General features: G+C 39.1%; 1 protein-coding gene across 1 annotated transcript in view; it reads right to left on the reverse strand.

Moving 5' to 3' along the window:
* gdap2 (ganglioside induced differentiation associated protein 2) overlaps nt 1-24,194 on the reverse strand; it is a 50,030-nt gene that overhangs the window by 18,832 nt on the left and 7,004 nt on the right. The window contains exons 3-11 of the mRNA XM_033617830.2: nt 21,751-21,890; nt 19,095-19,248; nt 17,535-17,623; nt 15,947-16,023; nt 14,458-14,617; nt 13,055-13,205; nt 12,256-12,332; nt 6,017-6,093; nt 4,589-4,728 (exon numbers count right to left, since the gene is read on the reverse strand). Of these exons, the coding sequence (XP_033473721.1) occupies nt 4,589-4,728; nt 6,017-6,093; nt 12,256-12,332; nt 13,055-13,205; nt 14,458-14,617; nt 15,947-16,023; nt 17,535-17,623; nt 19,095-19,248; nt 21,751-21,890 (1,065 nt within the window). The remainder of the gene's footprint in view (nt 1-4,588; nt 4,729-6,016; nt 6,094-12,255; nt 12,333-13,054; nt 13,206-14,457; nt 14,618-15,946; nt 16,024-17,534; nt 17,624-19,094; nt 19,249-21,750; nt 21,891-24,194) is intronic.

The following is a 24,194-nucleotide window of genomic DNA, read 5'->3' on the forward strand; positions in this document are numbered from 1 at the left end:
TCTTAAGGGCTTCACTGACTGAATTTTCCAGACGGAAGAAGGTTAAGATAGGTGTGGTGAAACCAACTGAATGACCAGTCTCAGAATGTAATGACTAGAGAAACACGGGGGTTAAAAGGTGCATAATGACTGCATGGAGTTTCCCACTCACACAGGAAGTTTGGTTGTGGTTACTAGAAACTTGAGAGACACAAAAGCTAGAAATGTTACCTACTGAGCCCTAGAGTTTTTCTTTTACTGTCCCCCACAAACGCATCATTTCCTCCTGTTCGAGCAACGTTTGCTAAAAAGCTACAGTTCCCAGCTGTTTTAGGAAATTAGTCTTTTTTTTTTTTTTTAAATGCAACTATACATGAGTGATCTTTTCTTAAAAATCAATGAGTTAGATACCAGCTGAATCACTGATGACTCAAATCATTTAGTTAAAAAAGCACACATTTATTTCTATGGAAATGTGGTTTATTAGAGAGATGACAGACAACAAATGTGTGGCTTTATTTAGGAATCTTGACGTATATTTTAGGGGGAGCTTAGACATGAGAGTGAAATGTATTTGGGGCGTAAAGGTGGCACATCAAGTAAGTTAGCTTACTTGACACAGGAAGACACAAGAAGCTTGTTTAGATGCGATTACGAGAACAAGACCAGAACTTTAAAGGTTAAATTAATCCATGGTGCCCTGGAGTTTCTCTCTAGAAAAACAGAAAATTATTCTTTAAAGCTATGATAGTATATTCTATCTTTATCTTCTGTTTTGTGCCTTGAAGCCTCTGTGTTGATGTTGCAGTAAGTGTACAGTAAACTTGCTTCAGATGCTTCATTAAAGCTACAGCATATTCCTCACAGTGAATTTAATATTAAGGGCTAACTCCTGTCTGATACCACTTGGATCAGCTTCAGCCAGGTTATCTAAACCACTTTATCTGAAGGAAAAAGAAGGACCTGAAATGCTATATACCATATATAATCTCTGTGTTATGAGATAGTGATGCTTCGTTGCACAGGAAAGATGTTTGCACTGTGCCTAGATGAAAGCTGAGCTGGGAAATCAGTGTGTAAACTCTGATAGATGTTTACGACAGGCTGGCTCATAGCTCTCTTCTGTTTTCTCTTCCTGACCCAAGTGTTTGTTTAAACCAGTGTGATCATTCGACTGCTTGTATTTGTTGCCTAAAATGCCATTTTTCCATGACTGCATTGTTGCATCAAACAATAATATCTCAAGCATCAGTTTAGCACATTTTTCTGCAATTCAGCTAAACATTTCTGGTATCTTTGAACATTCTGGGTCCTCCCACACAGTACTAAAGACCCCCCTCCTGTGAAAAAGTTTTTAACTATACAAACATGTCCATATGATGTTTTTATATACCACAAGACATATGAATGAAATCAGCAGTCAATGCCATAGCTGAGTATTTCCACCTTGGACCTGCAGTTTACCAGTGACAGTCTCAAAAACACAGATTCTTACATCACAAACCTCAAGAACCAATCCCGTAATGATACTGTGAAAGGAGCGGAGAAGCACAACCTTCCACCCTAACTTGCCAGAGCTGGCGATCGGGAACAAGGTTTATCTGACATTAGCACCTAGGGTTGCCCCCCAATAGTCTACCAAACCTTAATCGACCAGAAAGGTCATTAGTTGCCAAGATTTCTTTAGTCGCTTAGTCGCTTAGCCCCCCCCCCCCCAACTCTATTAGAAGCTGCACCTTGTCAAAATAAATCAAAACCTATATGACTGGACCATGTGGGAATTTAATTTGAAAGGACAGACACAGGAAGTGTCCACGCTCAGCAGTCAGACAGGAGTCAGGTTAATTTCCAGGGTTGGTACCTGCGGTTATTCCACAGGCTAGTTAATAACATGTTGGGCAGGAAATCCAAAGTGTGGGATCATTTTGAGAAGGTGAAGGACGAACCCAAGGTGATATGTAAACTCATCTTCATTGGTCGACTACAAACATGACGTATCATCTGAAACATGGAAGTAGCTACATGCCCATTAGCCCACAGCGTCATTAACAGGCGGCTCGCTCAGTGTGTGACGTGCACTTGTAGATAAAATATAGGCCTATATTAATGAAGGTTCATTAGTACGGTTTTGTATTTCTCTGTAATGTAGCACAGTGTTAACAATGTTACTGATACTATTCTTTCTCACACCTTCAACTCAAACCACCAAAATATATCATTTAATCATTACATTAACATTGTAAACATGCAGGCGACTAGTCGACTAAATGAAGACTATTGGTAGACTACGAAAATTCTCAGTTGGGGGCAGCCCTAATAGCAGCCCATCATTAGCTGTATGCTAACAAAGTCAAGCCAAGGTCTTATGTTATCTATTGGTGTTTGAAGAGCAGAGTTGAAGGTCAATAGGAACGGAGGGATGCAGGCGAGGGTCTGATGGGTGATGCTTATTTGCATATTCATAGATCTGCACATTTTAAATGAGGCAAAGGTAAAGAGTTACATCTAAGCCAATTCAAAGCATGAAGCAATAAATAAACTTTTTAATATGTAATATGTAAAATTTAATAGTAAAAGAGCTGTGGTTCTACTCTGATGGTCGGGTGAACCTGTAAACAATTCTGGTTTTCATTTGGAATATGTGCCTCCTGTTTAGCTTAAAGGGGCTGTTTGCAAAATTCAGAGCGTGTAAGTGGTCTGGACACGGTTCGCAACATCGAGGAGGCTGCTAAACAACAGCAACAGTGCTGACATGTGAGCTTAGTGCAAAACAGTGGTGATGAACTAGTCAGTAAAATACACACATGCAAGCGTGACTGGACCAGTTTACCACAACAAACCACAGAGAAGCTCAGATTACAACACACACAGAATGACGGTGACTTCATTCTCTGCTCAGGACGCCATTACTCCACTATACCTTTACATAGCAAATAGTGGTTTGCCTCTACGTTAATGTTCTGAATGTCTCAAACAGAACCTTTAATGAAAGTAATGACCAAACATGAACCTCACTGCAGGCTGCAAACAGAGCAATGACACTGACACTTCTGACTACATGTGCAGATTATCTGATGTGATAACACTATGTGATGACAGTGTTTTTAAAATCTCGAATAAAATTAATACAAACAATCTTTGAAGTTTCTCATTTAAACCAGTTCTGACTTCTGGACTGCATCTGTCCTGCACTTATTTTTGCAATTGCAATTATCATCCATATTTTGATCTTAAGATAAGCAGGTGTGACTGAGTCTAAAGTGAGTGAGCTGTTGCTTCTTTAGTTTCTACATTCTTTACTCTGTATTTTGGATTTACATCCTATCATTAACCTTTACTATTATCACAATTGTTGCACCTTACTGATAAACTTCATTGTATCTGCTGCACAACAGCTATAAAAAGGATAAATTTATCTATCTCATCTTAAGCAGGTCTTTAATGTGATGAGCCACTGAAGGCTGGTTCTTCTACTCAAACAATATAATGTCTAACACGAAGTTTTGTATGTGAATCTTATGAATCGTCCTTCCTGAGGCAGTTGAGAACAATAATCTGCTTCAAAACTTTGAACCCTCTGATTAAGGCTGAGTCACAGCCAATACATCACCCCAAAGACACGCTCCAAGTTTGGGTTTCCTGTTCCAAATATGGCCGCCAGATTTCCAAAAACCCACAGCGAAACAAAAGCGTTTCAAAGCTCGTTTTGCTTTTCCAAAAGTCTAAACACTGTAACCTTGGCGGTGTCATACTGTAGCATGAACAATGTATCTGAGCTTCAGTGCAGCTGCAGAAGTCAGCAAAGACAGAGGAAGACTGAGTGAGAGCCAGAGGAAGGCCAAACGACGGTCAAATAACAGTCAAGCCTCGCAGAAGATGTTGCAATTATCATATCCAGCAAAAAGGTTTGACTCTGAGAAGGCAAACGAGAGTTTTCAAGTTGCACTTTTGCATTTCATTAAGATGTTGCACCTTGTCTATAAACAGAGAAACACAAAAAAACCCTGAGGAGCTGTCAAAGCCTGTGAGGCCATCGTTCCATCTGGAGGATGTTTCTGAGACTTTTCGTATCGTTTCTTAAAAGAAAAAGAAAAAAACCCTGGCGCTTTATGTTTGATACGCAGTTCTGGCTGTTAAAGACCAAAGACGTGGTTGGCCAGCGAAGTCAGTCAAATGACTGCAAACCCAGAACATACAGCACAGAACATTAAAGTCGTGCCCTTGTGTGGGTGGAAGGTTAAATCAATAAGAACTCCAGAGTTTTCTTATTCAATCATTGTGTGTGGCAGAAGGATGAGGCGAAGCTGAGAGAGAGGAGAAAGACTAAAACAATGGGAACTAAGCTAATGTCTAATCTAATTAGGTTTCTGTTCAACTTCAAAGTAATCACATTTAACATACGTAAGGAGCTTTGATCAGAAATGACGAGTCTAATAACTGGGAAATGTAAAAAACGTTGGTACAAAGTGTCGCACATCAGTGAAATCAATTCGGTGTAAGGTTTAGATTATGTTCACTTGACTCTGTGTCCCATCTATGCACCCCTCCCAGAGGAAGTTACGCAGAGAAGCGGATCAGTTTAATGAGAAGTGTAAAATGTCAGACTGACTTGGCGTCGACGATGTCGTAGAGGTTCTTGAGGAAGTCGGAGTCCAGGTGGTTGTGCTCGCCGGTCAGCGTGTGGAAGTAAACCATCACATATTCCTTCACTGTAATGTGGTCCATCACATGGATGAAATACAGCAGCGCCTGCAGAGGAGAACACAGATTAACTCAGTGTGCACACACTTTTATGGTGCAGGACTCTCCACAATTTTATATATATTCTTCACAGTGTTACATTTTATTTAAATTCAGGTTGGTCACTTTTATATTTATTTTACACAACACTAAAGTTTTAGTTTCTTTTGGTTCAAGTTGTGTGTTTTGGGTGATGTTAATGAATGTTAGGATACAAAAACAGAAGTTTTGAATTGGTCTGTACAGTATTTTTGTCCAACAAGTATTGTGGAATACAAACATATGCAAATGGCCGATTCTCATTCTCAGGTTGTCACATACCGACACCTTGTCACACCCCCTCAGCTTGTCATATGGACACAGAGGGCACACTTTGGCACCTCATTGAAATGCACCAGGCTTTCTACTAACTCCAATCTAAATCCATCTGTGGCAATATTTGAGAGCAACAGAGGTAGTACAAAAACCAAGAAACTATGCCAAGAGTGGGCATGCAGGTGTATGGGTCAAACAAAAGCAGACTCTTCCCCATGAGGCAGTTGTCCATGCCCCGTGTGAAACTAAAAGGCAGGTGTGCTCAAACGCCAGAACGTTGCCATCACAGCGAACACTTGTTCCCAAGCGCATATTTTTCAGGGCGCGATGGCTGGGCCCCAAGATTAACAAAGTTCAACTTTTGGAATGCAGCAGCATGCGCCACGTCATGTAACAGGGAACAATTAATCTCAGCTGACAGATATCCTTCCTTTCTGCCATAGATATTCAGTCTGATAAATACAGAGCTACCCAGAGCTTTACATCTGTCCCACAGACAACAGGCCTACACACTTATAAACAGCTCCTGGAAGAAGATCAGCTCTGAACTCAGGATTTCAGGTAAATGGGCTATATGATGCTCCTTAAGGTTGCTCAGTAACCTCAGACGCAACCTGCTGCCACGCTCCTCAAAGCTGACACAAAAAAGGCACAAGAGTAGCGCCCAGTGCCCAACCTCATGTTTTCCGGGCGATTAAAGATGCGGTATGTGAACGGCTCCTAAAGGGTGCCGTGTGCATCACTATGAGACGCCGAAGGGCGTGACAAAGTGTTGCTATTTGATGACCTGGGAACCTGAAAACACACACACTCACAAACACACTTAAATCATGCACAAAAACACATCTACTGAAACTTGCATTGTGGCCGACATTACATGCACACGACATCAAAGGTATCTCAGATTAATATAAAGATGAGCATGTGCTCAAAGATCAACTGACTGTAAAATCAATATGAATTAATGATCTAATTTTGTTACCTTTTCGATGTCAATCAGAGTCACTGGAATGTTTCGTCCAACCAAAACCATCACTGTCCTGCCACACATGTCCACACCTGCAGACACACAGAGTATTAAAGGTTAAACACAAACACACAGGTTCAAACAGGCAGGTTAACGACGACTGTTCTTCCTCTCGATGAGTGTGCAGTTTGACTGTCAGTAGGTGTCACTCTTTTTCTGTTCAGCCATGATAATGATCATCACTGCTTATAGAAATGATGTTCTGACTGAATTTTTCAAAAATCAAATGTTTGTTTTTTTCCAAGAAAAGGACAAACAGTGTTTCAGCACTGAGAGAGTAATTAATGAAGACAATAGTTAACAATACAAAATAGGTAATGAAGTTATTGGGCAGTTGGTGACACAAAACAAGAAATGTTAAGATGTCACTGTGGCCTCTGAAAACGTTTGTCAGACCTTTCCTTCAAAGTTCTGACATTATATAGACCAAATTAGACACTAGACCAAAAAGGGACTCTGTGGAAAACATACATAAAAACAAAATGTAATGAACTGCAATGCCTTTCCAACCTAGCTTCAATTCAAATACAATACAATCACAAGACTTACTGTTCAAACTGACAAAACTTAATTGTTTTTGGTAAATATACACTCATTCTGAATTTGATGGCTGCAACAGGTTTCACAAGAGTTAGGACAGAGGCATCAAAAGGTGAACTGGTAACAGGTGATAGTATCACGACTGGGTGTAGCAGGGGCATCCTCGAAAAGCTCTGCTGTTCACAAGCAAGGAAACTGTGTGGACAAATAGTCCAACAGTTTAAGAACAACGTTTCTCAATGTAAAGTTGCAAGTAATTTTAACATTTCACCATCTACAATCCATAACATCATCAAAAGACAAAAGAGAAAATGCCATTCAGGTGGCAAAACCAACATGACTGTATAAAGGATATCACTACAGGGGTTCAGGAACACTTTGGAAAACCACTGTCAGTAAACACAGTTTATTGCTGCATCTACCCATGCATCTAACATGCAAAGTGAAAGCCATATATCAACAACATCTAGAAACACTGCCAACTTCTTGGGGCCTGAGCTCATCTGAGAGGGACTGACACAAAGTGGAAAAGTGTGCTGTGGTCTGATGAGTCCACGTTTCAAACTGTTTATATATCATGGACGTCGTGTCCTTCAGGCTTGTAACTGAGAAGAAAAAATAACAACATTTACAACAGAAAATGGAAATGCGGTTTAATGGAGGATAAGTCCCAAATATGTTGCATCAAAACTGGACATTTATGTATCTGGAAATGTTTAGACCTCAGTTGCCTCCATGTGCAACATCATCATATACTTAATCAGAGCTGTAACGAGTCCATTGTCTGAAAAATAACTGGCAACAATTTTAATGATCAGTTAATTGCTTATGTCATTTTTCAAGCAAAGTGGCCAAACATTCACCTGGTTTGTGCTTCTCACATCTGTCAGAATTTTCTGCTTTTTGAGTATTTTTGTACAGTTTGTACTTTTGTTGAGTATCTTTTGTTTTTGGACACACAAAACAAGCATTTTAAAATGCATCATCTCAAATCTGGGAACATAAAATATAATAGAATATAATAGAAAATAAAATAGTTGCAGCCTTGACTCATTCACAGTGATGTAATGACACAGCCCTTCACTATCTCAGTTATCACTTGCTGTATTCCAAAATATTAGTAATACTTATTTAACTGCCTGTAAAGCCCCCTCTGAGGAGGGTTCTGCTCGGAGCTCACTCTGTCTCTCCAGCACTTGGTTCGCTGCCTCTTCATGCAAATTAAAACCTGTCCCCACAAAGAAAGTGACAACATTTCTTTGGAAAAGACTGAAAAGCATTCGGCATTATAGCAGCTTAGCCCCATCACGTGTGTGATGATGATCTTGATTTTGTTTTTGTGCTCATGTGAAATTCTTCTGAGGGCTGTGTTGTGTTTAAACCTTTTCTTTTATGTGTGTTCTCTGCGTCCAATGTACCCGAGTTACTGATTTATAATCTTGTGTTTGTCCTTTTTCCTCAGTAGTGTAAGATCATTTCATTACTGGAAACAAACAAATCATCTTCATGTCATCTTTTTAATCCACCATGTGCGGCTTAATAGAACATATTCAGGTCCTTTATTACACTGCACCCTCATGTTTTAGATGTTTTTTTTGTCTAGATGCTATTGTCTTACCAACTTTATCTATATAGCACATTTAAAAACAACCAAAGCACACACAAATATGTAGCAATATGACATGTACAGTACAGGCCAAAAGTTTGGACACACCTTCTCATTCAATGCGTTTTCTTTATTTTCATGACTATTTACATTGTAGATTCTCACTGAAGGCATCAAAACTATGAATGAACACATGTGGAGTTATGTACTTAACAAAAAAAGGTAAAATAACTGAAAACATGTTTTATATTCTAGTTTCTTCAAAATAGCCACCCTTTGCTCTGATTACTGCTTTGCACACTCTTGGCATTCTCTCCATGAGCTTCAAGAGGTAGTCACCTGAAATGGTTTTCCAACAGTCTTGAAGGAGTTCCCAGAGGTGTTTAGCACTTGTTGGCCCCTTTGCCTTCACTCTGCGGTCCAGCTCACCCCAAACCATCTCGATTGGGTTCAGGTCCGGTGACTGTGGAGGCCAGGTCATCTGCCGCAGCACTCCATCACTCTCCTTCTTGGTCAAATAGCCCTTACACAGCCTGGAGGTGTGTTTGGGGTCATTGTCCTGTTGAAAAATAAATGATCGTCCAACTAAACGCAAACCGGATGGGATGGCATGTCGCTGCAGGATGCTGTGGTAGCCATGCTGGTTCAGTGTGCCTTCAATTTTGAATAAATCCCCAACAGTGTTACCAGCAAAACACCCCCACACCATCACACCTCCTCCTCCATGCTTCACAGTGGGAACCAGGCATGTGGAATCCATCCGTTCACCTTTTCTGCGTCTCACAAAGACACGGCAGTTGGAACCAAAGATCTCAAATTTGGACTCATCAGACCAAAGCACAGATTTCCACTGGTCTAATGTCCATTCCTTGTGTTTCTTGGCCCAAACAAATCTCTTCTGCTTGTTGCCTCTCCTTAGCAGTGGTTTCCTAGCAGCTATTTGACCATGAAGGCCTGATTGGCGCAGTCTCCTCTTAACAGTTGTTCTAGAGATGGGTCTGCTGCTAGAACTCTGTGTGGCATTCATCTGGTCTCTGATCTGAGCTGCTGTTAACTTGCGATTTCTGAGGCTGGTGACTCGGATGAACTTATCCTCAGAAGCAGAGCTGACTCTTGGTCTTCCTTTCCTGGGTCGGTCCTCATGTGTGCCAGTTTCGTTGTAGTGCTTGATGGTTTTTGCGACTCCACTTGGGGACACATTTAAAGTTTTTGCAATTTTCCGGACTGACTGACCTTCATTTCTTAAAGTAATGATGGCCACTCGTTTTTCTTTAGTTAGCTGATTGGTTCTTGCCATAATATGAATTTTAACAGTTGTCCAATAGGGCTGTCGGCTGTGTATTAACCTGACTTCTGCACAACACAACTGATGGTCCCAACCCCATTGATAAAGCAAGAAATTCCACTAATTAACCCTGATAAGGCACACCTGTGAAGTGGAAACCATTTCAGGTGACTACCTCTTGAAGCTCATGGAGAGAATGCCAAGAGTGTGCAAAGCAGTAATCAGAGCAAAGGGTGGCTATTTTGAAGAAACTAGAATATAAAACATGTTTTCAGTTATTTCACCTTTTTTTGTTAAGTACATAACTCCACATGTGTTCATTCATAGTTTTGATGCCTTCAGTGAGAATCTACAATGTAAATAGTCATGAAAATAAAGAAAACGCATTGAATGAGAAGGTGTGTCCAAACTTTTGGCCTGTACTGTACATGAATATAAAACAGAATAACACAGGCAAGAACAATTACATTATGTAAAAATGATTTTAAAATACTAAAATATCAAATCCACTATACATTGAAAACATATACGGTTTAAGTTTTAAACCGGTTTTAAGTTTTGGAGCAGCTACCACAAAGGCATGAACTCTCTTACCCACCAACCTCGATGGTAGGACCGTTATAAGACAATGTTCTGAGGATCTAAGAGGTCTGGAGTTGGAGTAGAGGCAGAGACTCTCTAAAGAAAATTTTCATTTCATCTGAACTGAAAAATAAACGTAAATATACTATATGTAATTTAACACTGCCATCATTGCAGTCAGGTTCTCCTGTTAGAACTCCTAACAGGAGAATTGTTCAGGAGGTTTTTACCAGGAGTCAAATTACCTGCAGAGGTCTCTACCTCTCCAAAACAAATCGACGTGGTTATTTAAAATGGTAAAAACACTGAATAAAGCAGTTCTACTCTAAAATCAGTATTTCACTGATGCTGTTCTGCTAGGCACGGAGACTGCAAGCCCAGCTCCTACTAATAGGCTCAACTTTTTTCTCTGATAACTTAAGATCTAGACGCCTAAGAGGTTTTTACCAGGAGCTAAATTATCTACAGAGGTGTCGTCCTCTCCAGTACAAACATACTCAGGGATTTAAACCAGTTAAAACACTGAATAAAATAGTTTCTGAACTGAAAACTCCGGCTTGCCCGCTCACATGGTGACGATGGCTGTTAGGTTTGAGAAAAATTCCACTCTGGAGGCTGTATTCAAACGTTTCCGTTTAAGGTCATCTAAAACACCGCCTCTGTGTAAACAGGAGGCCGAAATGCAACAAAACCGTTGCATTTCATCCTAAAACCGTTGCCCCTCAGATTAAAGATCAGTGTTACTCAGGTGCTGTTCAGCATGACAGGAGTCGAGTTGCCACAAGCTTTTGCTCAGCTTTGTTCCCTGATCAGACGTCCGATGACTTAAAATTCTTCATCCGGATAAACATATATGTATTATAATGAACAAGATCTTAAAAGTCTATCATAAAAATGTGGCTTAAAACCGATTAAAAAGTCAATTAATGACAGCTTCCTGTAGACAACCTCAAGCCTGACACATGAGCAGAGGGGATATGACGCCACTGACAGGCAATCAGGGCTGGGTGAATTAGAAAAAATCAAATATCATGATATTCTGACCAAATATATTTGATATCAATATTGCAACGATATTGTTAGATTGATTATCAGCTCTGTAACAAAATATTTACACAATGGGTTTTTTTTTCCAGTAATGTAGATATAATGATTAAGTGGTTAAAGGCAAACAATAGAGCAGCTGGTGAGTTTAGAAAATTAAAATCAATTTAACAAACTACAGCCTTTAAACCAGAAAAGGACGGCATTTGCGATTCCAAAATCTAAGACAATATCAAATCTCATATCATGGTATCATTATAAATATCAATATACTGTCCAGCCCTACAAGTGATGGCAACTAAATGACCATGTTCTTGATTAAAACCACAGATTTCTCTGGGTCTGAATGTTGTTGGAAACATTTGGGTAATGTAAGTGCACAACTCAAAGTTGTTTTCAGACATCTTAATGCACAAGTTTTATATTACATCTTTAATCTTGAAATTTTCTGCAAACAGACGCTGTGAAATAATACTTTTTTTTTTAACATAAGTGGTAATCATCCCACATCAACTCATATCAAAATAGAAAACTAATTTTCTGCCCTGTGATGTGGGGTCCTGGAATAAATATTATTTTTTTGTCAAGTGAGGAAACAGTGATATTCTAGTAAAATAAAAACTGAAGCCTCTAGTCATGATCATCCTCAAAAGACAGTTAACCACAACATTAACTTTGATGCTACTGTGCTTAATTTCAATTAAATATCTTCATAATATGAGTTTAATTATTATCCAGATTGGAGAAAACAGGTCATACAGACCTATGGATGTTTTCGAATATCATTTTAAATCTGAGGTCTTGGGCAAGTAGCCTTTGACCCCCAAAACAGAATCAGACAACACCGAGGCTAAACTGTATAACAACACTGCCACCTACTGGAGATGAGGCTGAACTGCATCTTTTATCAGCTGAGAGAGAGATGGAAATGTTGCTATAAATCCTACAAACACAGGCTGAGGAAATAGATGACTGTTGCCCACAAGTGCTGCGTTCAATGAGGTGGACGAAAAACTTTCCCAGATGAACACACACACTCACACATAGACCGCCTTGCACACAACACACACGTCTTCCGTTTACATTACACAGGTGACAGCTCCACAATGAAAAATACAAGGAGCTTTTCACACGTACCAGTTTGATATAAGGCTTTCAGTGCAGCGATGTCTGACAGGTCCTCCGCTCTTGCTCGACACAGCCAGCGATTGTAACTGCAGGAGAGAAACACACACACAGAAGTGGATTTAATTTATGGTTCATGGTTACGTCTCTGCAATTTGCAGCATATGAAACAGATTGGACATTCATCTGAAATACTACAACTGTTTATTTGGTAACATTTAAAGGCAGGAAGGCTTATAAGTCAGGGATTAATGTGTAAATAACCTCTGTTATAACTTGTTGGGTTTTAAGGGGACTACATAGCTGCAGTAAAACTTGTCTTGGCTGTCTAAAAGAGCTGGTAAGCCATTTATCACTCTCTTCAAACATATTACGTCAGTTTCTATAGATGCGCTCTCTCCTTAGGGCACAGGTTCCAGTATCTTCCTGCAAGGTTAGATATCATATTGACTTAATTTGTGTGGACACATGGTCTGAGGCATTTTTAAATTTGATGGCAGAGCATGGACAAATTCAGGTAAGAAAACACTGCTGATCCCAGATTTGAGCATAAAACCTTCATACAGACGGTTTAAGCAAAGATTTGTGCATAAACACTGTGAGTGAGGACAAATGTCTCAAGATCAGCTTCAGCTGGGTTCCTTAGTTCCTCCCATGTTTCCTGTCTGTCCCTGCTGTCAACTATTGAACTAAGGCAGAAATGTCACTGCCAGTGTTCAACTGAGACTTGGAGCGACGCATTTTATCATAAAATTTAGTGTTATTTCAAGTATGTTGCGGTTACTTTTAGAATTTGGTTTTGGACTCTTACTTTCTCTGGTGTTGTTTCTGGATGGCCGCCTCTGACATCTGGCCCTGCAGGATCTGTTTCCGCTGTTTGTCCACATCACCCTCCATCCGGGCAAAAGCGTGATTTCCCACCTGGCCCAGATCTAAATCCAGACTCTCCTCCTCAGAGTCATCTACACAAACAAACAAGCGGGACAGATATAACAGCATATTCAAAGAAACACATGCAACACACACACAAATGAGACCCTCTGATAATTCTTACAGAATGAAAGTAATGGTTTCAGCTTTATTTTTTCTGCCAAAAAGATATTTGTGTTTGTCAGTCCTTATCTTATTTCACTGATCCTAACTTATCAGCAAGCATGACATTATTTATGTTTGTTAAAAAGCTGACAGAGGTCACAAACTCAGAAGACACAATTCAGGCTCAGGTTCAAGTCTGTTTCTCTGATTGTTTTTCTAAAAACCACACACGCATGTCCACGCATTTTATCCACATCCAAATGGGCATGTGTGTCTGTCAGTGCGAGCATCAGCCTGTTGTTATTGGGTTTCACTCGCAGCTGCCTGCTTGCTTTGGATCAAGACCTCGAAGCCACATCTCACCACCTTTGAAGTGCCACGTCGGCTGACGTTTGCACTGGAGGTCAACAGAGGCAACAGTCTCAATGCTGAAACTGCAAACACTCGCTAACACGTGGGCTGGTGTTACTCTCACAATCCTCTTTACCAAAAACTAACATTAGGAGACAAAGTATGAGCAAAAGCTGAGGTTGGTAACTTAAAGAGGTCATACGAAATACAGTTTATAAAAGGGTTTACGACCTGAGAGGAAACTGAAGCTGCCAAAAGTCTAGATCTCGTATTTAAACCCTTTTGTTCGTTGTCTGTTTTATTTTCTATGCAGCAGAGCAAGTGTTGGCTCTCTCTCAGTTCCTTTATGACTGCGGTAAAACTGTTCAGTCTACATATAGATGGAGGACAAACAAAAGCTTAACTAGAACAACCGCCTCGTACTCGTATGGCTCTGCCAACCGGTCAAGTTACACATGCAGTTCACATCTATGTCGATCAGACTCATTGTTATCCGTGACGGTAGACAATCCTTCAAATGTGGATGTTGTTGCAAAGAAGTTACAAATTCTAAAACATGGATGCTTCATGCACATCCCAGATAAACAAGGTGCAGACTGATAAAGGAGGAAATACAGTGAGTGCTGGACAGAGCAGTGAGTGACAACAACCCCACCCACATTTAAGAGTACTGTTTGCGGTGTAAACACTAGGGTCTAGGTACCATGTCTGAAGGGTTACTTTGGGTTCCAAAGGTACCATACTGAAAGTGTTTGGTGGAAACGGGGCTTTCATGTCCTTTTATAATACCTAGAACACCTTCTATCACACTGTTTAACAAAGATTTACCTTCCAGGGTTCCTGGTTTCTCTGTGATGCGAATCTGTCTCTCCGGGACGACAGGTTCACCCTCAGAGTTGCCAATATCAGCTGGGATGAGAGGCAGGCAGGCCCTCTCCTCTTCCTCAGAGCGAGGGTAGTACAGAGGCAGTAACTTCTTGTACACCGGCTAAAAGAACACACACAAACACACACACACACACACACACACAGATATCAGTATTCAAATTATCAATCTGATAATATTTAGAACAGTGCCTCAGCTATACTACTCCAAAGATAGATTGCGTAAGATGTTTCCCCCCTCTGCAGTCGGTGTTAAGAGGCAGACAGGACATTAACACATTCTCTTTGGACATGTCAGAAATAGTTTACTCATTGGAAGAGTATATTTGAATGTTTCTCTGATGCCTTTGAGAAGAACTGGGGACCTAATCCACTAGTTGCTGTCCTAGGTGCCACAAGTGTGTGACCTTTAGCAGACAAGTATGAGACTCAGGCCACTTCATTTGGTTTGGTTGTGGCAAGGAAACTTATTCTACTTATGTGGAAGTCAGACTGTGCACCACCATATGAGATGTGGATAAGAGAGCTGATGAATGTATTGTATTTAGAAAGATTAAGGTTTTCTAATAAGAATATTTGTCAGAATTTGGAGCCCTGGACTTGTTTTTTGTACTTTCTACTTATGAAGATATTTGTGTCTGAGTTGTTAAAGTGATGTACTGAGCATTTGTGTTATACTGAAAATCCTAAAATAAAGGTAAAAAAAAACAACAAAGAAATTTAACTTAAGTCCAGAAGCAAAGCTGCTGCACTTATTATCACTCTTTTAATATCAGTGCAGACTGGCAGGGTAGGAGCATGGTTGCTAATATTAGCCTACAGATCACTGCTAGTGGACTGGTTAAGAAGCATTGTTTTTTATATGATGACTTGTTGATAGAGTGAAACGTAAGCTGTGAACAAATCATGAGCATCTATGCTTTTCTATCTCTGTCTTTGTGCTGAGAATATCATTGTTCCCATAGATGCGTCGGTTTACATAAACGCCATTAGTGATGATGACAATACTGATGATGTATCAGGGTCTTGAAGGGTTGTCCCATTTTTTAGGGGAAGATTTCAACCACAGCCCCTTATAACTCTGAGGGGCGAAGGGACATTTGAAAACAAGGGGTAGGGGGTAAAATAAGAAATACGATTGGGCCATAAATTCAGAACTTTTGGTGTTTTTCATCAGGAAGAAGAAAAGCAAGATATCATGTGATACTGACATTAAAAAAAAAATCTTGATGGTCAGAGGGGGTGAGAAAAAAACTCTTTGTGCTTCACATTCAGCTGACATTCTTAAACCTGCATTTCACTCACTGCAAGATTGATCTGGACACAACTTATCAATTACTTTCAAGTTTTTCTGAATTCACTTTTTACTGATACTGTGATGATTGCAGGATGTAGTTTTTATGGAACTGAAACAGACTGAAGTCATACAAACCTCTTCTGTCTCTGACACTGCAAACACCACTGTCTCCAGGCAGTTTCCATGATTCTCCAGAAACCTGCGCACCGTCCCTGTAAACAAACATCCTATTTTAATTTGGCTTTTAACGTGAAGTAACATTACAGTCTTGATTTTTAAGTTTTAACCAATTTTTATCTCTCCTGTTCATTTTTGTTCTTTGTTTTACTCTCTTTTTGTTCTATGGAGTTTTAATCATTGTTCTGTTAGTTTGTTCTGTTTTGGTTAGTTTGCTTTTTTAATATTTTATTGCCTTGTGTCTGTGTCATTCCAATTTTGTCATTTAAAACACTGCATGTTTGTATGAAAGGTGCTATATAAATTAAGTTCAGTTGAGTTTAACTGTCTAAAAAATGTCCATCACAAGTTTCCAGTGTCTCCAAATTTCGTGTTTTGCCTAGTCAACAGTCTGAAAACCCAAATATTCTGACAGACACAAGGCATCACATATGCACGTTAAAGAAAACAGACAGTGAATGTTTGGCATAAACAATTAACTCATTATCAAATGTGTCTTTTTCTGTGGTTCTAATTAGGGATAGACCGATATGGATTTTTTAGGGCCGATGCCGATACCGATTTTTTTCCACCACCCTTAGCCGATGACCGATTATGGACTGCCGATTTTCTTGAGCCGATATTTGGGGCCTATACTGCTTTTGCTCCCTCAATTTACATAAAAAACAATGACACAATGGTAACAAATATTACAGGTCTCAAGTTTAAAATAAGAAACATTTATTGAACAGTAAAAAATACTAAAACAAGATGGAAAGTTGAGGTAGAACAGGTAGAATATTATTATTATTATTATACATTCAAATTAAAAAAAGAGTTCAGTGCTCTTAAATCTTCCAGTAATGTCTTTATAAAATAAACAAATATTTAAGCTGAAGCATAAATAAAACAACAACTACTGTACACAGTAGGATTCAACAGCTTTGTTCAACTTAACCACATACTTTCAAATGAAAAAAAGTGCCAGGGAAAAATAAATCCGTGAACCCACGCGCGTATCGGCCGATGCCGATACAAGTAAAAAACTCAAATATCGGCCCGATATATCGGCCGGCCGATGTATCGGTCTATCCTTAGTTCAAATTATCAACTCATCTTGTCAGTATTACCTGGACAAATACTTTGAAATCTAGCAAACTAATAAACACATATGTATATTTGCTAAACTACCTCTTAGCAGTGCTGCCATAATCACTGTCTCTGTGATGTGTTTGTGTGCGTCTGGAACATGGATGTTTTGCTTCCATGATTAGATTATGATCTTATCAGGCTGTCATGTGTGCTTCAGTGAACTTTTCATTTCAGCTGAACGGCAGCCAGACAAAAAGGACTACAGTGTGTGTTATAATTAAATGTGTGTGTCTGCATGTTGAATTTACTGAAGTTATTTTGGAGTTTGAGTCGTATGTTTGTGTCTTTGTCAGACGAGGTTAAGTATGTGGGACAGGAAAGGAAAGTTGATATAGGACATGATAAAAGTCCTTTTTTACCACAAGTTCTGTACGTCTGTACCTCACAGATAAAAAGCTGTGTGTGTGTGTCTTACTGAAAGCGATGTGTGTAGCGTCCTCCAGTGGGTAACCTCTTTTGGTCGTGTTCACCACACAGAAGCCAACAGATGCCATCGACTGCTCTCTGAGGAGACAAGAGCAAACAACCTCACATACAGTACACAACATTTACAGTACGCACCAGGGACTAGTTAGGTGGTTTCTTCACACGCACACACATACACTCACAAAAGAAAAAAACAATGCACTCACACAAACCTTCCATCACTCTTACAAACCAAGACAAAGCCACGTAATTCTCATTTTAAAAATAATATAAGAGTCGACCATCATCAGAACTTCATATATTTGTTTTAATATATTTAACATGAGTCTTTATTCATGTTTTATGTAGGTAAAATATTAATTAAATTATTCCCATGAGAACTTGAGAGGTTTCAGTGGTTTTAACATTGTAGTCTGAGGCTTTAAAGTTTTGCATGAGCAAATCCTGTACTGTTGTTTTTCAGAATTATGTCTTTTATATTGTTCCTTTAATGAGTTAATATATTTAGCTGGGTTTCATGTTTTACTGTCAACCCCAGAGACAGATGCAACTTTTCTCCAAGCAGTGTTTTTGAGATGTTTATTCCTGCAGTCTCTCAAACGCATGCTTTTTGGAGAAGAACCAGGACTGAGTGGCTTTCTTCAAATTATTGTTTATTTGCACCTGTCAGGCACAAACATTGTTTATCAAACTAAATCATGTCTGAGAGCTAAGAAAAAAACATCTGTCATGACAGTTCAACTCGACAATTAATGGGTTTCATGTAACTTCTGTAATATGTGGTTTTCCCAGATGAAAACAAAGTGAGAAATGATGACAAATGCACTGATTGTGAAATTCTGGGCAGATACCAACACTGTGAGCAAAAATTCAACTATACAAATTTATGAAACAAGCATCTGTCACATTGAAAATGTTAAAAATAAGTTTAAAAAGTTCTAACAACAATAATAATATATCATAATTCGCTCTGATTGCTGTGAAAACATCAACTAATTTCAAACATCTGCATTTATTTAGGTTTCTCACCAAAAACTACATTTTACAAGATTACACTGAACATATAAGAACGTAATAATTTAACTTCACCAAATACTAATTTTTACTGAATAGAGCTTGAATGCATCATTGCATAACTCAATGTAACCTCTATGAGCTGTTAGTTGCAGCCACCAGCTGCTAACAGCTGATGTTAACTAAGAGTGCTTCCAGACCTGGTTCATGTTCTCACGGCAGCATTTACAAGTGGACCAGATCAAATGCCTTGTGTGAGAAAGCTGCTCTTGATTAGTCAGAATTTCCATGTGGGAAAAATCCAGGAAGTAAAGCAAATGTTGAAGAAGAGTACACTTGCAAGATAAATGTGACACTTTCTAATGTCACAATGGAGGGACAACTACGCAGGTTGATTTTAGCGCTGCTCATCGTGGACTATATTGCTGTCATTGTTCATTTTAGTCAAACCATACAGTTTGAAAACGAGGCGCGGCTCCAACTAGAAAACAATGTTTTGACTGGTTAAATAACTGGTAGATTTGATGGTTCTTACGCAGCCAGTTGCATGGTGTTCCTATAGCAGCTGTACAGCGAGCTCTCTGCCGCCGTCCTGTATTTGGCTTTGTACTTTGGTCCCACTGTGTGGATGATGAACCTCGCTGCCAGGTTGAAGCCTTTCGTCAGCTTCGCCTCTCCTGTCCGACATCCTGCACACAAACATGCCAAAAAAAAGATTTACCACTTAGTATGAAGCTGATTGGAAAAAAGAAAATAAAAAATGTCTAAACAAGCCACTGAGGCTCGGACAGATGAACCTTTTTTCGGATGTGTGCTCTGGGCTAAGAATAAACCAGTGTCTAGTGTGTGTTATCTCTTTGGATTTGGCAATCCATCTATTCTCAAAACAAAACACACATGCTCACTATAACACAGACAGGCAGCCGCATTGTCCATATTCAATGATTATTCCATTCAGCAAATTCAGTTTTACACGCCAATACTTAATGCTTTTCACGACACGCTTACATAACACAGTCAAAAACTGCTTGCCTCCCGTAACACACGCCTGATTCCCACTACCTGGAGCGTACCTACAGTATATACACTTCATACATGAATGCTCCCCCATGTATTCAGTTTAATAACTGCATGTATATATTAACCCTTTGAAACCTGAGCAAATCGGCTTGATTTCTTTTTAAAAACATGGGAGCAACTACAGAAATTGCCCCCAAAAAATTAGCAAGAAATTAGGAGAAAATTCAAACTAAGATAATTATTTTAAAAAAAATTTTTTTTCTTAAACAAACAAAATGACCTGAAGGAATGAGGAAATGACCTGGAAAGAGTGCTGAAAACATAAAATAACTCTGTAACATAATTTTAAAAATGTAATAATAATTATAAATATATAATATATAGAATTTGCAAGCTTTTACTTCAAGTAAAAATACTGTAAATATTATACAGTTCACCTGAGAAAACATAATTTGACAAACTTTTCAACAGTTTTTTGTGTGTAGTAAAGTTAAGCAGGAGAAGCAGGGACACAGAGGTGGTTTCAACAGTTTATTGTCCCTCATTACTCTCAGTTAATCAGTTACTCAGTTATTTAATATATAATAATAGATAAAGTTATCCCAAGCTTTTTCTTTTTTCCCTGTTTTTTAAGAATAATTTTTAATTTTTTTTTTTTTTTCCTTCAGTTTGTGGGACATTTCTAACCAAATTGCTCATTGCCTTTATCCCATTTTCCTGAAAGAAACTGCACCAATTTGCTCAGGGGTCAAAGATTTAAATACTTACGAAAGGCGTCTGAAAGCAACACAAGAAAAGTGATGTTGCTCCAAGTCTTAGAGGGTTAATATTTACATTGTGTTTAGATAAGGATAAAATTAACAAACTATATTATGGCTTGAACAAAAACTAAAAAGTGGTTTGGCTGTAAAGGCTGTTGACCTGGCATTGACCCATCTATGGCCTCTACTACTTCTATTTCTTTTCAAATTAGAATTTTAAAGATCAAAGATATTCATATAACAAGAACATGTTCAACATGTATTAATGCAGATGTTTTTGGTTTTGAATGCCAAGCTCTTGAGTTATTTATCTTTAAAACTTTCAGAATGTTACCAATAGGAGTGGGGGAAACAAACCAATACAGCATAGTATTGCAATATTTTTTCGTCGCAATATCGCATTGTCACACAGTGCCAAGTTTTATATTATATAAATGATTAATATTGCAAATACAAATTAAACTTTAGGTGGCCTACTAGCATGATATCATCAATTGTTATTTTCAGTTCATTAGATACATTTTGCTGCTGTAAAAAAAATGGCTGAAGTGGTGTGAACCTTTGGGGATTTAATTCAATGTTGAAAAAGGTAATAAATCACAAAATATCGCAACATATTTTATTGCAATACTCAGCATATTGCAAAATATTTGAAATATTGTATTGTGTCTTAAGTATTGTGATAATACCGTATCATGGATCCTCTGGTGATTCCCAACCCTAGCGCCACCGAAATGAAATTTCAGTGAATGACATATATTTGGTACTAACAGCAATATGCAGCTCTTTTCATTAAAAAATGTCCTGGTTACTTTGACTAACAGAACAGGACTATTTCACCCATAAATTGTTCACAGTGTGTTCTGTGGATTATCTTAAGTGTTTCTGGAAATACATATTGGTGCTGTAATTTTTCAGTGCTGTTTTTATATCTTTGTGTACGGGTGAAATCAGAAACCTCAAATACAAATATGTCAAATCCTCAGCAGGTAGAACCAAAACTATCTGGATGCCTTGATACCACTAGAAGTAAGGGGAAGAGTAAACATTTTTACTTATGACAACCGAGCAACTCCATCCACTGAGAACACTCTCCCCTAGATAAAATGATGTTTTAAAAACATTTTATTTTTCTCAGAGCTTCACTTTACATTTCTTCACCAGAGCAGCTGTGAAGCCTATCCTAAAGATAACATACTGTATCTCACAGCAGTGACGGCAGTTACAACCCTCTTTATTAAATTCATCTGAGCATCATGTACCTGGATGTGTCTTTATTTAAAACCAGCAGTAAAGTCACATTCATTATTTTGAGGTTTCCCATTGACACTTATGTCTCTTGCCTGTAGTCACTCTGCAGCATCACTGAGCTCAAATCAAACTTTTCAGTTTTTTCTCTTCCAACTGTACCTTTGAGTTTGAGGAGCTCGTCTCGCAGCTCAGGCCCGGCCAGCTGATGGATGCTGTCAGACACTGGGTTTTTGTCGCTCAGTGACTCGTTGCTGGTGTTCACGATGGCGGTGCAGTTCAGCAGGGCGATGTCCCCACAGCTGTTGTAGAAAGAAAAATTGTCACAGAATTGCATGAATGATACGATATGTACACTGAACAAAACTTCACATGCAACACTTTTGTTTTTGATCCCATTTATTACAGGTTTAAGTTAAAGATCATAATGTTGGTATTAGCAAACTGCTCGCTCACATGACGAGAGTAAACCAGGATTCATCTATGAAGTGAACACTTCTCCAAAATGCCAGATGTCATCGAAGCTGAGCTGTTGCCCAATCAAATCAATTACGACAATAAACGACGAACACGCAGATGAGCTTCCCTGAGACTGTTTCTGCAGAAATTCTTTGGTTGTGTCAAGTGATTTTGTCATAAACCTTTGGTAATGTAAACCTACGTGAGGCTCGCAACTCGACAAAAAACTCCATATATGTGAGTGTGTGATAGTTGTGGTATCATAACAGCCTGTCACAGGTTACAGTGTGATGATTAGAGGAGAAATGGCAGAGCATTACAACCATTTAGGATTTTACTAAAAGAAGGAAATCACCTGTTGGTTTATATATATAGATCCCAGGGGGGTTCTTTTGTATTTGGGAGCTGTAAATAAATGTAAACATGTATAGGCATAAATGGCTCTTCAACTATTCTTGAGAGAGTTCACTCAAAATCTTGCACAAATCTCAAAAAAGACACTAAGTTTACCTTTTGTTATGTCATAGCATTGTGTTTGAATGCTTGAAAATTTCTATGGTCACTATTTCTGTGGTACTCGTGGTCAGACACACTCTCCATGAGCCATAATCGTATTAATGTTTTATAGCCACTTCAGTATTTATTACCATGAATCCCCAAATGTCAGCACAACGGTCATTCAAGCTGTGTATTTCCTCAAAACACAGTGATTGTGTGACCACACACGTACAAATGAGTCTGCACACATTTATCCAAATAACCTAGTCGATTTAGCTGTTTAGCAAAAGCGAACAGCTGATTTTATTGCTTCAGTAAAGTAATTTCTTCACTCTGAAGCCCTCTGGGGTTTGTTTGGAAAGAACAATGAGGAACTGCTCGAGTGTGTGTTGAAAGCATTTGGTCACAAGACAAGTTGAGCCTCCAGGATCGAGGAGGAAGAGGTTTTTTCTGCATCATCCCTTTAGGTTAATAAAACATGAGTCACAATGCTGCCAGATACGAACTCTCACTGAGGAACAGACCTGGTTGGCAGCCACAGCTTTTACTGACTCTCATCTTCATCTGTCTAAATTATACGGTTACAGATCTTCCTTTTCAACCTAAATGTCACTGAGTATGTAACAGGCCAGATTAGCAGCTTTATATTGACTGAGCTACGTCAACAGAAACATTCCAGTCTCACCCTCCTCCACCCATTCATCACAGGAACAAGATTCTCTGCATACTGCTTGTGTACATGGTATAATTAGGTGTTTGCCACTATTAAAGGTGGAGTTTATCATTCTGGAGACTGGTGATAATCAAACTCAAAACCCAAACATGTACTCCTTCTGAAGCTCCACCCTCCAAATTCATGCATGCTCATTGAAGAGGCAACTGGGTGAGCCATCTGACCAAAAGAGCACTTTGGCAGGATCCACAGTTATTCCCCCTTTCCTCAGTGAGTGCATGGACGTTTTTTAACCTGTGATGAAGCGATCACAAGCTAGAAAAGGTGCCACTGCTGGAGGAGTTCTGGTCGCGCTAGCGCAGCAGGAATGTGCTTGGTCCTGATGACTAAGCATGTGGACGGCCGCTACAACAACAACAACAAGGCTCTTACAGAGAAACTGCTGCCAAGTCAGACTCCGGGTGGTCATGTGTTCCTCCACAAAGAGGATTTATGAGGTGGTGTGGACTCTGAACTGGTCTGAGCAAGCATGTGGAGTGACACAGGCAACGGCCACGCTACAGATCCAAAACGGTCTGTATTACTACTCCTGTATTTTATGGGATGTAACTGACATCTGATTAACTGAGAGTAATGAGGGACAATAAACTGTTGAAACCACCTCTGTGTCCCTGCTTCTCCTGCTTAACTTTACTACACACAAAAAACTGTTGAAAAGTTTGTCAAATTATGTTTTCTCAGGTGAACTGTATAATATTTACAGTATTTTTACTTGAAGTAAAAGCTTGCAAATTCTATCTAAAGCCTGCATGTAGGCTGAATGTCTCGAGATCAGGATTTGGGAGATTTTAGTGCTGCAGTATAAACACTGATTAGTAGAGTGCAAAGGACATGACAAGAAAAAAAATACGATGTGGTATAACTGCCAAATCCAATGTGACTTTTAACCAGATTCTAAATATAAACGTGACATATT

Source organism: Epinephelus lanceolatus, chromosome 14 (genome assembly GCF_041903045.1).
Source record: "Epinephelus lanceolatus isolate andai-2023 chromosome 14, ASM4190304v1, whole genome shotgun sequence".
Classification (NCBI taxonomy): domain Eukaryota; kingdom Metazoa; phylum Chordata; class Actinopteri; order Perciformes; family Serranidae; genus Epinephelus; species Epinephelus lanceolatus.